This window comes from Astatotilapia calliptera, chromosome 8, assembly GCF_900246225.1.
Source record: "Astatotilapia calliptera chromosome 8, fAstCal1.2, whole genome shotgun sequence".
Classification (NCBI taxonomy): domain Eukaryota; kingdom Metazoa; phylum Chordata; class Actinopteri; order Cichliformes; family Cichlidae; genus Astatotilapia; species Astatotilapia calliptera.
Genome location: NC_039309.1, coordinates 25,627,339 through 25,642,541, shown reverse-complemented (window position 1 = coordinate 25,642,541; position 15,203 = coordinate 25,627,339). Strand labels below are relative to the sequence as shown.

At 38.7% G+C, this 15,203-nt stretch overlaps 1 protein-coding gene across 4 annotated transcripts in view; it reads right to left on the bottom strand.

Annotated features, from left to right (window-relative positions):
* myo15b (myosin XVB) overlaps positions 1 to 15,203 on the bottom strand; it is a 99,739-nt gene that overhangs the window by 32,020 nt on the left and 52,516 nt on the right. For 3 of the 4 annotated variants that reach the window (XM_026177587.1, XM_026177588.1, XM_026177591.1), the window contains 9 exons: positions 9,547 to 9,609; positions 9,405 to 9,462; positions 9,145 to 9,269; positions 7,698 to 7,793; positions 7,365 to 7,600; positions 1,639 to 1,808; positions 1,449 to 1,521; positions 1,158 to 1,343; positions 940 to 1,049 (listed from right to left, as the gene is read on the bottom strand). In XM_026177587.1, coding sequence (XP_026033372.1) covers positions 940 to 1,049; positions 1,158 to 1,343; positions 1,449 to 1,521; positions 1,639 to 1,808; positions 7,365 to 7,600; positions 7,698 to 7,793; positions 9,145 to 9,269; positions 9,405 to 9,462; positions 9,547 to 9,609 — 1,117 coding nt within the window. Of the gene's footprint in view, positions 1 to 939; positions 1,050 to 1,157; positions 1,344 to 1,448; positions 1,522 to 1,638; positions 1,809 to 7,364; positions 7,601 to 7,697; positions 7,794 to 9,144; positions 9,270 to 9,404; positions 9,463 to 9,546; positions 9,610 to 11,224; positions 11,282 to 15,203 lie in introns of those variants that run through there. The other variant, XM_026177589.1, reaches the window with a different exon arrangement.

The window sequence follows — 15,203 nt, the reverse complement described above, 5'->3', positions numbered from 1 at the left end:
TCAACGTGTTAGCATGTTTAGCTAATTAACGCGTTAGCACCGTGCAGCCCCAGCACTAGTATAGATCTTTTTGCAGTGTGATGTCTATTCAATATTAAATAATTAGTGTGGACATACTTGTTATCCCCCAGCCATAATAGATATAGATAGAGACAGAGGGAGGACAACCTATCTGCTGGTTTAAAGTTATGGTTGCAAAATAAAGCTTACTATCTCACTTGTATTTTTTGTGGCAGTTTTTTGTTGTCGTCAGTTCTTTTATATATCATTATCATGTTTAGTGAAACATTTTCTGAAATGCTATGTGGACACATTTAGAGCTAGATGGACTGCATGGTCTAGAAAATAAAAAATCTTTCTGGTGAGACAAGTAATGAACTGTGCCTGTGTGCACTTGCAGACAGCCGTTCCTTGCATGATCTGATATTATCATGTTGCTGCCATTACTGGAAGCAGCCAATCACATGTGAAGTCATAGTGGGAAACACAACAAAACATAAATTAAAATTATAGGTCTTTTTTTGTAGAATGTTTCTCTAACTGATATCTTTGTCCTGTCTTACCCCCTTCAACCAGAAATGGTTGTAGCAGATAGCCGCCCCTCCCTGAGCCTGGTTCTGACAGAGGTTTCTTCTGGTTAAAAGGGAGTTTTTCCTTCACACTGTTGCCAAAGTGCTTGCTCATAGGGAGTCATCTGTTGTTGGAATTGCCTCCGTTTTCTCTGTTTTATTGTAGGGTATTAACCTTACAATATAAAGCACCTTGATTCAGCTGTTGTGATTTGGTACTATATAAATAAATAACATTAAACTGAAAGTGGTTAATTCCTAAGAGACAAACTATAGCTAAATATTTACATTAGTAGATGGCTCTGTTTGGTCTTCCTGACGGTGTTAATTAGATAACTAGTGTACTAAAATTTCACCATATAATACTTACCTTCCTGTGGATAATCTCTTCTCCACTGGTTTCCTTCAAAAGGAGGTAGACCAGGAGCTTGTATGGGTGGTGCTGGTGGTATAAAGTCATCTTGATCGGTTGTTAACATCCTATAGAAAAACAGTTGTCATAAGTGCCACTGGATTCTTTAAAAGATGCCCCCGACCCTCCAAGAAAATGAAACAAACAAACCCCCAAACAATTGTTCACTATTTTACCTATCTCCCTGGTTGCTGAACAGGTAATCAGAGTAAGTAGAGGTGGGAGTCCCTTCTGGTGGGAGCACTTCAGCTTCAGCTCCAGCCAGCAGATCCATGACAAAATCTGAGCCAGCTAAATCAGACCAGCCGTCATCGATTGAAAAAAGAGACACTGACCAGCCCTGTACCACTTCCGAAACACCTCTATGGCACAAAACAACACATTACACAAAATTTTAAGGAAGATGCATGTAAATGCAAACATTAGTTAGCAAAGTGGGGGAAATCACATATGTTTACAACTTATACCTGAAATGAAGAATCCACGACGCTAGCTGCTCTCCTGTGGTCCAAGACTCCACTTCAGTTACAAACTTCTCATCTGAAATAAAACGCCAAATGGTGTTGTGAGTTTATTAAAGCTGATATTTTTGCACTGCCTTTAGGCCCACTGATCCAGTTTCATGGTACAAAAATGGAAATGTTCAGTTAGTCTCACCATTGTAGGTGTGAACGTCTACCAACATGGTTCCCTTTCTCTGGTTGGATGTCCATTCCAGCTCGGTGGGTGGGTACATCCGGCAGGTTGGAGATGGAAGCTTCATAGATGTCAGCAGTTTATGTTGGCACAGTGAACGGTACTCCCCTGGACCATAGTCAGATACATACCTGCAGGGGTTAAAGTGGGTCGTAACAATCTAGAACACCATTCAGTGACTGAGTAACAAAATCTGACAGTTTAATAAAAAGTACTGGGAAGCAAGTTTATTTGTCATGTGCTGCAGTCTCATAGTCGTTTAAGCTGATGCGACAGAGGAAGTTATGATTATGGTCTGAAGTTTAAATACCTTCATCATCATGGACGTGAATGACATCATAATTTTAGGCTTTTAATGATTTCTTTGAACTGTTCTTTGATTTAAAAAAAATAAAAATCAGGTGCAAAAATGTGTTCCAGTTTTATTTGGTATTTTCTTAAATCAACACAGAGTCAAAATTATACAATCAGGCTCAAATAATTTATCCGAGCATGTTCGTCAGTTGTAAATAAGATGTGCCACCACTTTGCAAAAGTCTGAAGAAGATCCAAACTGTCACCCTCAGATGAACAAAAAATGGTTAGGATGTTCAGGAACAACCAAAGCTCAAACCTGTCATGAACAAGAAAGTACTTGATGATCAGAATCACTGTCCAAAGTGAAGCGAGTTTTACTCTGTGAGTATGGTGCTAACACAGCTTCTTGCTGTGTTAGCACCATACTCAGCACGCTCAACTGAAATTGCAAATGCGTCCTGGATAAATTTTTCACAAATTCATTCACACACACATGAAATTGAGTGACATCCCATTCTTAATTCATTGAGTTTAATATGATCTCGGCACATCTTTTGCAGCTTTAAACTGCTCTGGGAAGGCTTTCCACAAGGTTTATAAATGTGTTAATGAGAATTTTCTGACCATTCTTCCAAAAGTGCATTTGTGAGGTCAGACATTGATGTTGGATGAGAAGGCCTGGCTTGCACTCTCTGCTCTAATTCATCCTTTTGGTGTTCTATAGGGTTGAGATCAGGACTCTGTGCAGGCCAGTGCAGTTCTTCCACACCAAACTCACCCTTGTCTATATGGACCTTGCATGGTACACTGGTGCGCAGACATGTTGGAACAGGAAGGGTCTATCCCCAAAGTGTTCCCATGCACAATGCGTTTAGACAAATACTGTTTTTCTGGCATCTCATTCATCAGATTGTCAGACACAGTGTCATTCATCATTTCAGAGAACATGTATCCACTGCTGTAGAGTCCAGTGGCAGTGTGCTTTGAAGCACTGCATCTAATGCTGGGAATTGTGCTCTGTGATGTAAGGCTTAGATTCCAGCATAGGAATCCATTCCATGAAGTTATGGAATGAGTTGCTTATGGCATGCTTAAATATATATATAAGGGGCTGGAGCCATCTGGAGCAAGAGGCAAGGTACACCATGGACATATTGCTAGTTAATTTATTCAAGTTTTGTTCTAACAAAGCTATATTGATGTTTTCTTACATATGCAACAGCATGACTTATAATATTATGTGTTGTTGTACACTACCTAGCGGACACAGTAAGTGGGAAGTAACTTGTTTTTGCTACAGCCACATTAGAAGACAGGGTGCAAGACATCCCAGTGACTACAGGAAATGCCTCAACTCTACCAACCCCATACTGCAGTATACCTTAAGATCTGCCAAGGGCCCTATTATTGCTTATTATTCTTAATATTGCCATTTTATTTAATTTTTTACAAAAACGAATCCCTTATTAGAGGGCTACAATATGCTCAAGAACTACAAAAATTTGGCAGAGGCATCAGGTCTGGTGAAAATGAACATATTTTATAACACTAACAAAGTCACCAACGATTGACTTAAATTTAGTTAATTTTATTTATATAGCTTCTCTCTAGGTGCTTTTTATTGTAAGGTAAAGACTGTACAATATTAGAATGAAGCCTCAAAGTCAAATGAAATCTTTACCCAGAAAGAAGAAACTGAAACTTACTGTGCAATGGGTGTGAACTGTCAAGGAAAATTGAACCAGCCAACCACTAACTGTGTGGTATACAGAGATGCTTGGTTCAGCTGTGGTTTGACAATCAGGCTGTTAACAATTTGATTGTTTCTGTTCTTTACAGATAAGTATCATAAAGGAAAGAACGATCAAATTAAATCATCACAGTTTTATCAAGGCAGCACGGTGGCACGGTGGTTAGCACTGTTGCCTCACAGCAAGAAGGTCCTGAGTTCAATTCCACCATCAGACCGGGGTCTTTCTGTGTGGAGTTTGCATGTTCTCCCCGTGTTTGCGTGGGTTCTCTCCGGGTACTCCGGCTTCCTCCCACCGTCCAAAGACATGCAGCTTGTGGGGATAGGTTAATTGGATAATCCAAATTGCCACTAGGTGTGAATGTGAGTGTGAATGGTTGTCTGTCCCTATGTGTTAGCCCTGCGACAGACTGGCGACCTGTCCAGGGTGTACCCCGCCTTTCGCCCTATGACAGCTGGGATAGGCTCCAGCGCCCCCCGCGACCCTGAAAAGGATAAGCGGAAGCGAATGGATGGATGTTGTTGTAAGTCCATGTTAGTAACTGCAAGTTTTATGTGCAGGTTTTTTCCAAGAGATTTATAACTTTGAACATATTCTGCAATGTGAATTTTAATAAAAATAAAATCTCCTGAAATCACTCTTTAGTCTTAGATATATTCATTTGAAGGCAAGGCTCATAAAAACATTTGACAAAATCAGCAGAAGTGGGACATCGTTATCCTGGAGCAGACTGACAATAACAGAGTCAATTCAATTTTATTTCTACAGCTACAAATCCCGACTGTTTTCTTGAGTTTTCCAACTAGCGTGGAAAAAGCTAAGCAAGCATCAGGCTTTCAAATGAATTAACCCTTTCATGCACGAATTATGACAAGCTAATTCAGGAATATTTTTCTTAAGTAGTTTTATTTATCTTTAGGCATGAAAAAAGATTTTTGAACTTCATTTCTTTTTTAAAATATGTACTTTTCAAACAATTTTTTACATGTCCACTTAGGTGGACAACATACGTTTTGACTGGGTGGCAGGTATAAAGTGTCACATCAGTGTCCAATGCAGTGGTTCATGTGCTCTTTCGGCTCCGAACCGGCTCTTCAGATTGTTTTGTTGCTTTAATTAATTTATTATTAGCAATAATATAAATTTATGCACAAAATTTATATATAAATATATGCGGTGGCCCCTAGAGACAAAACACGTACAAACTCCAAAACACATTTCTAGCATGAACTGAACTTCCAAAACAGAGCTACCTAGATCACTTAAATTACACAATTGAAAGCATGAAAGCATATGTGTATTGTTTGTGTATTTATACACAAGCATTCATATATAGTCAAATTTTTTTTAAAAAGTTCATTTACCTCTTACTACCACACACCAAATCCGGTCGTTGGTACTTGCTGGCTTGTGTAGCCACTAGGTAACAAAAGCTCCACACTGCCCCCTAGCATCCTGGAGCACTTCTGTTGTCTTTTGTACGTGTTTTGAGTTTTTATGTGCTTCTGAGTTTTTACGTGTTTTGGAGTTTGTACGTGTATTTACGTGCTTTGGAGTTTTTACGTGTTTTTACGTGTTTTGGAGTTTGTACGTGCTTCAGGGTTCGTATGTGATTTGAAGTTCGTATGTGCTTTGTCTCTAGGGGCCACCATAAATATACTTTTATTTATTCACTCCACATGACATGTAATAAATAAATCATATAATACAAAAATCAACTATTCACATTTCAACTTTTAACTATTTAAATTTTCAGCTTTTTCCTTTTACAAATTTAAAGTGAACACAAAACACTGCAAACCACAACACAATTAAATATAAATTACAATATGAAAACAAAAAGAAGATGCACATTCTCTGTCATATGGGCCTGCCTGAATACACTTTCTGAATCCTTTATCATCTGCAACTGAAAATAGTTGTGGATGATTACTATACCTTTCTAATGGGACGTTGTTGTCCCTGGCTCTCTTTCTCTCTCTCTCCCCCTCCTGCTCTGTTCCTGTGCTACTGAGTGTAACTACCGCCCCTCTGCCCAGCGTAAAGCACAAGGCTCGCGTGCGGAGTGAAGCGGAAAAAAGTGCGAGAGAGAGAGAGAAAGAGAAAAAAACCCCACGGCTTGCGATAAGGAGCCGGCTCGCGTCGTTCACGTCAAAGACCCGGCTCTAAGAGCCATTTCGTTCACGACCGACCCATCACTAATACCATCAACACTGACACAAATACAAGAAAACAGCCTTTGAATAGCAGTCCACTGTAGTGACCAGTATGTGTGAAAGGGTTGAAAATCTGTCTTGGTCTTTGGTTGATTAGTTAGAATGACTCGGGGGTGTTGATTCATTTAAACTAACATAATCATCCTGCTGTAACCAGGTTTCTGTAAGGCAGAGTAAATCAACTTATTGATCAATTATTAACTCATGTACTAACAGAGACTTGGAAGAGAGAGGCCTAATGTTTAATAATCCACATTGTACTGTTTTACTCTTTGGCGCTGTTGAGGATGCTGTATTGTTCTTTCTTTGTAATTTTTTTTATGTTTAAGTCTCTTTTTTTGCTGGTTTTTAGTTTGTTTTTTGTCTGTTTGGAAGCTGACACAGTCTCTAAGGGGATGGGGTTTTAGGTGGATAACAGGAGAAGCTGAAGAGAGGCATGTAAGACTGCAACTCTGCTTCCTGGTTCCAACTCTGGATAGTCATGTTTTGGGGGTTTAATAAATCTGGCCAGATTTCTAGAAATGAGAGCTGCTCCATCCAAAGTGGGATGCATGTTGTATCTCCTAACAAGACCAGGTTTCCTCCGCAAAGCTTCCCACTTAACTATAAAGTTAAGTAAACCCCACCTAAACACCTTTCTCTATGTGATTATAGCAGCTACCCCAAGATTCAAACCTCAGCACCATCCACTGACAACAGACAAATTACCCTGCATGTTCACTCATTATAGTAACTCCAAAGTTAACTGATGAGTACAAAAGTACAAAGGCCGAAGTATCACATGATGTAGTGTCAGTGAAAGCTTTTGTGAAAGCTGTTTTTTTTCTTTTAAATAAAGGTAAAGAAATAACGTCAAAGGGATTAATGATCATTATATAACTTTGTCACTATATAGAGCATAAACGGTAACTCAGTTTGGTGTTTAGGAAAGCTGCTGATCTCAGACCTGCACAGCTTCAGCTGCATGAAGAGAACATTATAATTTCATACGACATCATTAAATAAAATCTGACGAACGGTTAAATATCCTCAAATTTATGTTGAACTAAAACATTTTAATGTGGAATCTTTCACATTATTTTTTTTGCCTATATTGTGTTATTTACCATAAAGTTATTTAGAGTCATTCATGCCAGAGTAGCCAGTAATGGCTAAGGGTAATGTGTATATTTTAAATACACAACTTTCCACAGGACTGAATGTGACATCATTATGCATAAAGTCAAGAGCCTATGTGTATTATCTAAAGATGATGTGAGTACTAACTCCAAATCACAACAACAGTCGCCTTGAGGTGACTTCAAACCAACAGATCTGTCCCTTCATTTGATAGGGTGATAGGGACATCAGCATGTCAACTCCCCCAAATTTTTCAAAACACAATATTCGAGTTACGGTTACTTTTCATTTTTGCATCGCCTACTTGAGTAGATGTTTGTCCAGTGATGGTGATGGTGTGAAAGCACTTAGGCAGCAGGCCATCAGCAACCAGCCCCTCAGGCTTTGCTGCTCCTCCTTCAGGCTCCAAGTATGGTAAACCAGCTGGACCAGGATCTCATCCCTCAAGGCTGGCAGGCTTTGGCCTTTCTCCACTATGTAGTTGCCTAAAATTTGCTCCTGCCAGCTGCTAATATCTACATCTCCTGTGAAATGCAAAATCTGTAAAGACACGATATGAAACAAAAAATTAAGTTAACGACAAAAGATCATATTTAATGTATTTAATGCCACATAGACTCTAATGAATTCAAAATACCAGTTTGTAAATCTCCAAAGCAGTTCTGGCATCTTCAGGTTCTTGAGCTGTAAGGGGTTTCTGAAGGGGATATCCCTGAGGCTGGCACCATGTATCCTGAGGGAGACACGAGTACGAACAATAAATGTAGCTAATGTTTTTTCAGTACATGCATGCACGAGTGGACTTCTTTGCATGGTAAATTTTTATAGAAGTGTGTCAAAAATTTTTTTTCTAATATTTGGCGATTACATCATAAAACTGGAGTTGTCCTGATTTATTTTATTATTTAAATACTTTTAACATGAGTATTCCTTTTTTTAAAAAAAAAAGGTCCCATTGTCTAAATATCCACAAGGTGTTCTATGTTTTAATTAAAAGAATTAACTGCTTTTGTAAACAATGACTGCCACAGAAAGGATGTCTTTAACTAAATATTGTGGGGATGAACAGAAAAGTATTTGACCAGCATAATATAATCTGCAGTATGATCATTGTTTTAACAATGTAACAGATAGCTTTAAGATGGCCTTAAGATGTTTATGATGATGTTAACTTTGTATTTCAGGTGCAGTTATAACTATTTTATACATATTGCATATCTGTGCTTATTTGAGTTGATGTTCAGGTTCTTTAAAGGTCGTAAGCCTCACTGACGTGACTGTTCAGGTGATACATGCTGAGGGAAAACTAGAACATAGAAGGAATTGCAATACATGCTTACAAAAACACTTATATCAGGTCATTTTATATTAAGGTTTTAGTAGAGGTTCTTGGTTAAAACATTTATTTAGTAGAAGACATACACATAGTCTCAGTGAGCTTCTGGTCTAGTGAGAGGTCAGAGGTGCAACAGGTGAATTGAGAAAGAGCATTTGAGGACGAGACACAGACAGTAGGAGGTGAAGAGGTGACACAAAGAGCATGTGAGGTCAACACGTACACACACATTAGTTAAGATTTATTTAGAGGAGAGATTAGTTAGGTCTAGACAAGAAAGAGGAACAATTCATTTTAAGACAAGAACGGAAAGTACCAAGCCATGAAAATAGAAGATGATTTTCTGGGTGAAAAGTCATGATGATGTTGATCTGATCTATGTATAAAATGTACCGGTGACGCATGAAGGGGCGTCAGTAAACAAACCCTGATGTTATAAAATAATTGTTTGTGCCTTAGTAAGTCGAAGATCAATTGCTGTTTTCAGTGATCTTCCCACGTGTGAATTAAAATCTTCGTTTGACTTCACCCGGCCGGACCAGTGTGGTTATTTTTCGATCACCTCTTGTACCCTTTCTCAATTCTTGAATCTTAACAATATCTAGATACCTTGGTCCTGATAGATTGCTTGTTGCCTCCAGAGCCCAAGTCAGATGAGAGGATTTAAGACTGAGGTGAGGTGATTAAATTATTGTAAGTCAATGTAATGCTTTCGGATGTGATGTTAGGGAGCTCATATTTTACTCACCTTTAATACAGACTTGGCATAGCGTGAGAATGGGTAGCTGTCAACATCAAGAGGCAGGTTGAGCTTATGTTCTGCTTTCACCTGTGGAGGTGAGACCTCTGTGACTCCTGATCCCTGCTTCTGCCCTGTGAGAAAGAGGCACAAGTGCATTCACAAGCTTCATTGGATGAATGGATCCACCAAAATTGTTAGTACTGTTTATGTTCATATTGTGACTTCTTCATATAGATTCTGTAGTTTGATTTTTTTATGACTATAACCTGCTGTGCTGTGGAGTCTGGCGGACAGCTCAGCAGGGATCTCTAACATCCTCACATCCTACAAGGAAAGCAAAATGTCAGAGAAACAGTTATTATAGAATGGAATTTACAAAGTACGTGGGTCGTCTTTTTATTTTCTCACCATCTCTTGAGAGACAGACTTTGCCCTTGTCACGGCTTTCACTTGGCTTCTGTCATGTAATTCCTGAAATCAGCACACAGAGACAATGTCAGTTAGTTGTTAATGTGACCATGAACAAAAATAATTTCAGAACATACACCCAGAGTCATACTAAACAATAGCTTTCTTCACCTTAAGCTTGTTTCTGAGTTATCCAAGCAAAACTTAATAGCACTTCATTGCACCCACAGGCACACGTTCTGTCAAACCTATTCTTGGATACATGTCTGGTTATATACTCACTCCACACCCTGAGGGCTGTTGCTCCTCCTTGTACCAAAGGCCACACAGAGTCCAGTAAGTTCAACTTTTATCAGGAAGTTTACAGCTTAGTAGTCACTGTAACAGTATTGGTCCGAGAGGGTTCGTTTATGACATAAGCCAACCCATATCTCTGACTTTTCCAGTGTTTATAGATATGTTTGTACATTTTTATTTCACATCCCAACTGTTTATCCTGCTCTCCATCTAGCTTGAGACAACGGAATGCCTACTAATAAAATTAGGTGCGGTAATAGCCCATGGGTGTGGATATATATCAACTTGCAAACATGCTTTTTGTGTATATATGTGTATATATATACATGTATATATATATGATGTATAACAGTTTACTGTGCCATTCGACCGTTAACGAACCTTAAACTGTTGTTGAAGAAGATGATACATATTAAACAAATACTTGCAATCAGGCTAATAAAACAATTTATTACATTGTTTATTACATTTATTAAATCTTATAATCGGGGCTGGATCACTGATGGTTGTTTAACTGCTGTATCAGTGTGCATCTTGTCATACCCAGTACGACCAATACTCATATAGTGCCTTTCTAATCTCATTCAGATTTAACACTCAGATAATTTCAGACTAGACATACAGTATATTTTTCATACCCTACTGATAAATATAAATTCACATCTTTCTGATGCATTACTTTAATGAAAATGTTGATCTTTTGTCTTTACCTGACAGAAAACAGCATTAGCATTATTTAGCATCGGAACAGTGACTTAACAAGTGAGCACAATCCAGCTATTTGACGAGGTAACTGAGAGCCTTTGATGAATGAAAAATATATGATAAAAAGATTTATATCACAGAATGTTAAACTACAGTTTAATGGTACCAGGGGCCTTAGGGATCTTAAGCATAAAAAAAAAGTACATGTATGATTGGATGTGATTGGGTGAATGACGCATGTCATATAAAGCACTTTGAGCGTTCAGGTAGAGTTGAAAAGTGCTAAATAAGAACCAACCCATTTACCATCAGGGATGTCAAACTCAAATACCGCCCACTTTGATCTTAACTTAACTCATTATTTAATCACGGAGATATTTTAATATAAGTTAAAGAAGTGTACGTTTAACAATATGGCTCAGCATGTTAAAAGTGAGAAGAGTAAAAGAATAAAGACAAAGAATAATAACTTACAGTGAAAAAAAGTTTTCAGATTAGTGTATCTATATGTACATATATATATATATCATGACAATAACCAAGCTTGAATTACTGGGAGCTCATCGCCTAATCCTGACAGCTCCACTGTTCATAGTCCAAAGCTCATAAAACACAAAGCAGCACGAGAGCAATATGACAGAAACAAAGACCAAAAAGAGGAAAAATATCAGCTTACTGCTATTCCAGGCAAGAAACAAAAGATGATCCACAGAAAGCAACAGCTGAGAGAGGCGTCTCAGCTGTTACGATAACAAGTAAACTGCCTGTATCAGATTTCCAAATTTTCCTGGTGTAAACTATGCCTTGAGGAAACAAAAATGCCAGTTACATTTGGCATCTGATCTAACTTACATGGTTAAAGAGAAAAACAGCCTACCTGTTAGAGATACGAAGCATGAAGTCTAAGAGACACGCTTCAAAGGCGGAAGGAGAGATGCAGTGCTGCTTCGAATTTCACTGAGAGGGTTTGAAGTCCAAGAACGGAGAGGGGCTGTAAGTGTAGGTGTGGTTGTGTACACGTGACAAGGCTATCACAAGATAAGAAAGCTAGTTAAAGGGAAGGAAAGAGACTGCTTTTTATGAGGAAAATATTGATAAGCTGAAATATATAAGCCAATGAGAAAATCCAATACAACCTTGTAAAGGCAGGTATTGTAAGCCATAGAGTTAACTATAAACCTTCCTTTTTTCAGAAATCCCCTATAATAATGTATCTAAAATTAAATACATGTATGGCATAATATAGGAAAACAAACATACACATTGACCATACATGGGATATAATATAGTCCATAAATGATTGAAAAATGACTTTGCCAGTAAACTGTTCCAGTATGCAGAATCGTGGTTGCGTCATGCCTCATTCCTGCCACAGTGGTGCTGAAACCCAGGAGGCAGCATGAGGCTAGAGCAGGGAGATATGACCAAAAATATTTATCACGATATACATTTGAAAATTTGCGATAACGATATAACTGACGATATAATTGACACTAGACAAAACACTTTACAACTCCACACAACTTTATTAGTGCAAAAAAAACAAAAAACCCATCAATGTATTTTCACAAAATACATTGAATCCACAAAACTTAAAAAACTTAAAAAGAGGTTATACACACACAATACGGTAACATTATGTTGAAGCACAGTACGTATCACTCCGCGAGGCTCCGCCTACGATAGCCGTAATGCTCCGACAATCCATCAAGCGGTGCAGCTTCGTAGCTTAGCAAAGTCGTACTAAAACACTTGACAGATTTTCGAGCGCCGTGCACATAAAATCGTTTCGAGGTCAGTAAACACAACCAGAATTCATACATAAGGCGCACGGGATTATAAGGGGCTCTGTCGATTTTCAGAAAAATCAAAGGATTGATTTTAAGTGTGCCGTATTTTCTAAAAAAACACGGTAATAACGACGGCCCGCTAGCACGCTCTACCAAAAAAAGTGCTTTGTTGTGTATCTGACGGACGAAAGCTAAACCAGTTCCACACCACTGAAGTTGCAGCATTTTTACAAACCAGTTCTGGTTCATCTGTTTCATTCAACAATCCGCTTTCACCCTTCTCATTCTCCGTCGCCGCCATGCTTTTTCCGCCATGTGTGTATGAAAACAAAGGCACTGCGCATGTGCGTTTAACCCATATTCTATCGCGATATTTCATTTTCTTATCATTGCCCAACATTATACCGGTATTACCGTGAACGGTATATGGCCCAGCCCTACATGAGGCGACCACAATTCTGCATACTGGAACATTTTACTTCATTAACCGGTTGCTGCTCACACACTTCTACAGCTGCAGCTCCCTAGCTGCCATCCACACGTAGCCACAACAACAACAACACAACAGGACCCTACACCGCTCTTAAGCTGGCAAGGCGTGATTGCGATGCCGTCTAGATGCATCCGCCTTCTCTGCTACGGCACCGCTGACCACACCCGGCCACATTGTTCTTATAGGTTAGTCCAGCCTGTGGTGGATAGGCATAGCTTTGGGTCATGTGGTGTTGGTAGTGATTATTATATCACCTGTGAGCTTATGGAGGGAGTTTTTTGAGTGGGTGGGTGATGGGGGAAGTTGACTTTTGCTGACCACTCAAATCTTGAATGTTGTGATCACTGATGTTCGGGTGGATTTTTAAAGATTTTGATAACAAATAAAAGAGACTTAAACTGAAACTTGGATTTATGTTTGAACAGCGGGTGTGTCAAAATTAGTCCCCTATTCAGCTGTTCAGTGACTCAAAGGTTTGACAGTCGCCAGTATTTGTCAGCAAAAACGCCAGCGACAGAGCCTCCCGCACAGTGGCGGTCCTAGCCTGTTTGGTGCACTGGGCTGATTCTGATTGTTTCAGGATGCAGATGTGCCATTATCCAATGACACATCTGCTTACCTGTATCTTTTGCTCGTTTCTCCTCCTCTTCTTTTCTCTTTTTTCTAAACTGAGCACCTGATGGCTTTGAACTTTTCTAATCCATCTTCCATACAGGCAGGTTTTAATTTTGCACTCCAGCATGAACACCCATCCCCCAACCCGAGGATCACCACAACATAACCTAATAGACCTACACCTCAGTTCACAGATTCACTTTGTCTAGGGTTTATTTCTGGGATTTCACACAACCCAGGATTCAAATCGTGAATACATAATGGGCTTGGACTGACAACATTATGAATGAAATGTGCTCTATTTGGAATCAGGTTTGGTTAAACTGGCAGCAAGGAATTTGCATTTGCACTGTTAAATTTTTTATATAACTTTAATGCACATAAAAAACAGCTGCTTGTTGAAGTGAAAATACATTGATGTTTTTTTGTTTTTGTTTTGCACAAATAAAGTTGTGGAGTTGTAAAGTATTTTGTCTGGTGTCAATTATATCGTCAGTTATATCGTTATCGCAAATTTTCAAATGTATATCGTGATAAATATTTTTGGTCATATCGCCCTGCTCTAATCACAAGCTGCATCTGTTGTTGGAAAACCTGAAAATTATAAAAGATTAATTGTTCTCACCGAGAAAGTTCTTGCAAACAAAATTGAAACTATCCAAACAGATCGGAAAAAGCATGTAAACAAAATGAAAAGGGTCATTATGTCTTTTAAAGAGCTAATGAAATAAATTTATAAATTATTCACAAGTTGAATCGTTTAATTTAACTATGAGTTAAGAGACCTGTTTAAGGATGGTAGGCATTGCATAAATCTCTTCTTTCATTAATCTCATTTGATTAGAAAGATAATTAAAATACATGGTTCTTAAGCATTGCTAAATACAATAAAGGGTTTATGGAGGGTGTTAAAATATGTCTGTCTGAAACTGACAAACGTTCAGGCAGGCCGTCACCTGACAGGGTACAGTCACAGGAAACACCCCTAGGAGAAGTGAGGGTTCAAGAGCACTTTGGAAAAGAACCTCAACTGTCTCTTAATCTCCAGCATGATGTCTATGATGATGTGTTGCCATCTGATAGTGTGTCAAACCAAGGCAGTAGGTTGAGCTCAAAAATATCATCTACTTCATCTGCATGTCTCAGAGCAGAAGCTAAAATGGCTGCCTTGTTACAGCCAGCATATGCTCAAAGAAAAACATTTTCTTGAAGAACAGGAGGAACAATTGAGGAGAAAGATGGAACAAGGTTTCCAAACAGCTTGAAGCAGATAATAGCTGCAATTGTTGCAAAAGTGAATGTGCTGAGAACTGGATCCACTGTGGAGAGCACTGGTTCATGGAAATCCAGTGGAATAGAATCATATTAAAAAAAAAAAAGAGTAACAGGCTTGAAATCAGTGCAGACACAGAGACTTTTGTTCCAGAGATGCTTATCTGAATAAAGTTCACTCATGGCCACTGATTAGATGAGAAGACAGAAAGGCTTTTCAGATGTATTGTTTGCTTATACATAGATGCTGCAATGCAATGGAAGAGGTTACGCTTGCCAATATGCTTGCTGTGATTATAAAACTGCCATGTAAATTAAAAGACAAATGGTGAACAGTAGCATGTGACATCCAGGAGAGGCAACATCACAGAGCTGCATTCACTGACATGGCTTCCTTCCTTGAGCGTCATGTTAAAATTGCTACAGATCCTGTCTTTGGAAATCTATGTGATGCTCCATCAACACATCTAACAGCCAAGGGCAGT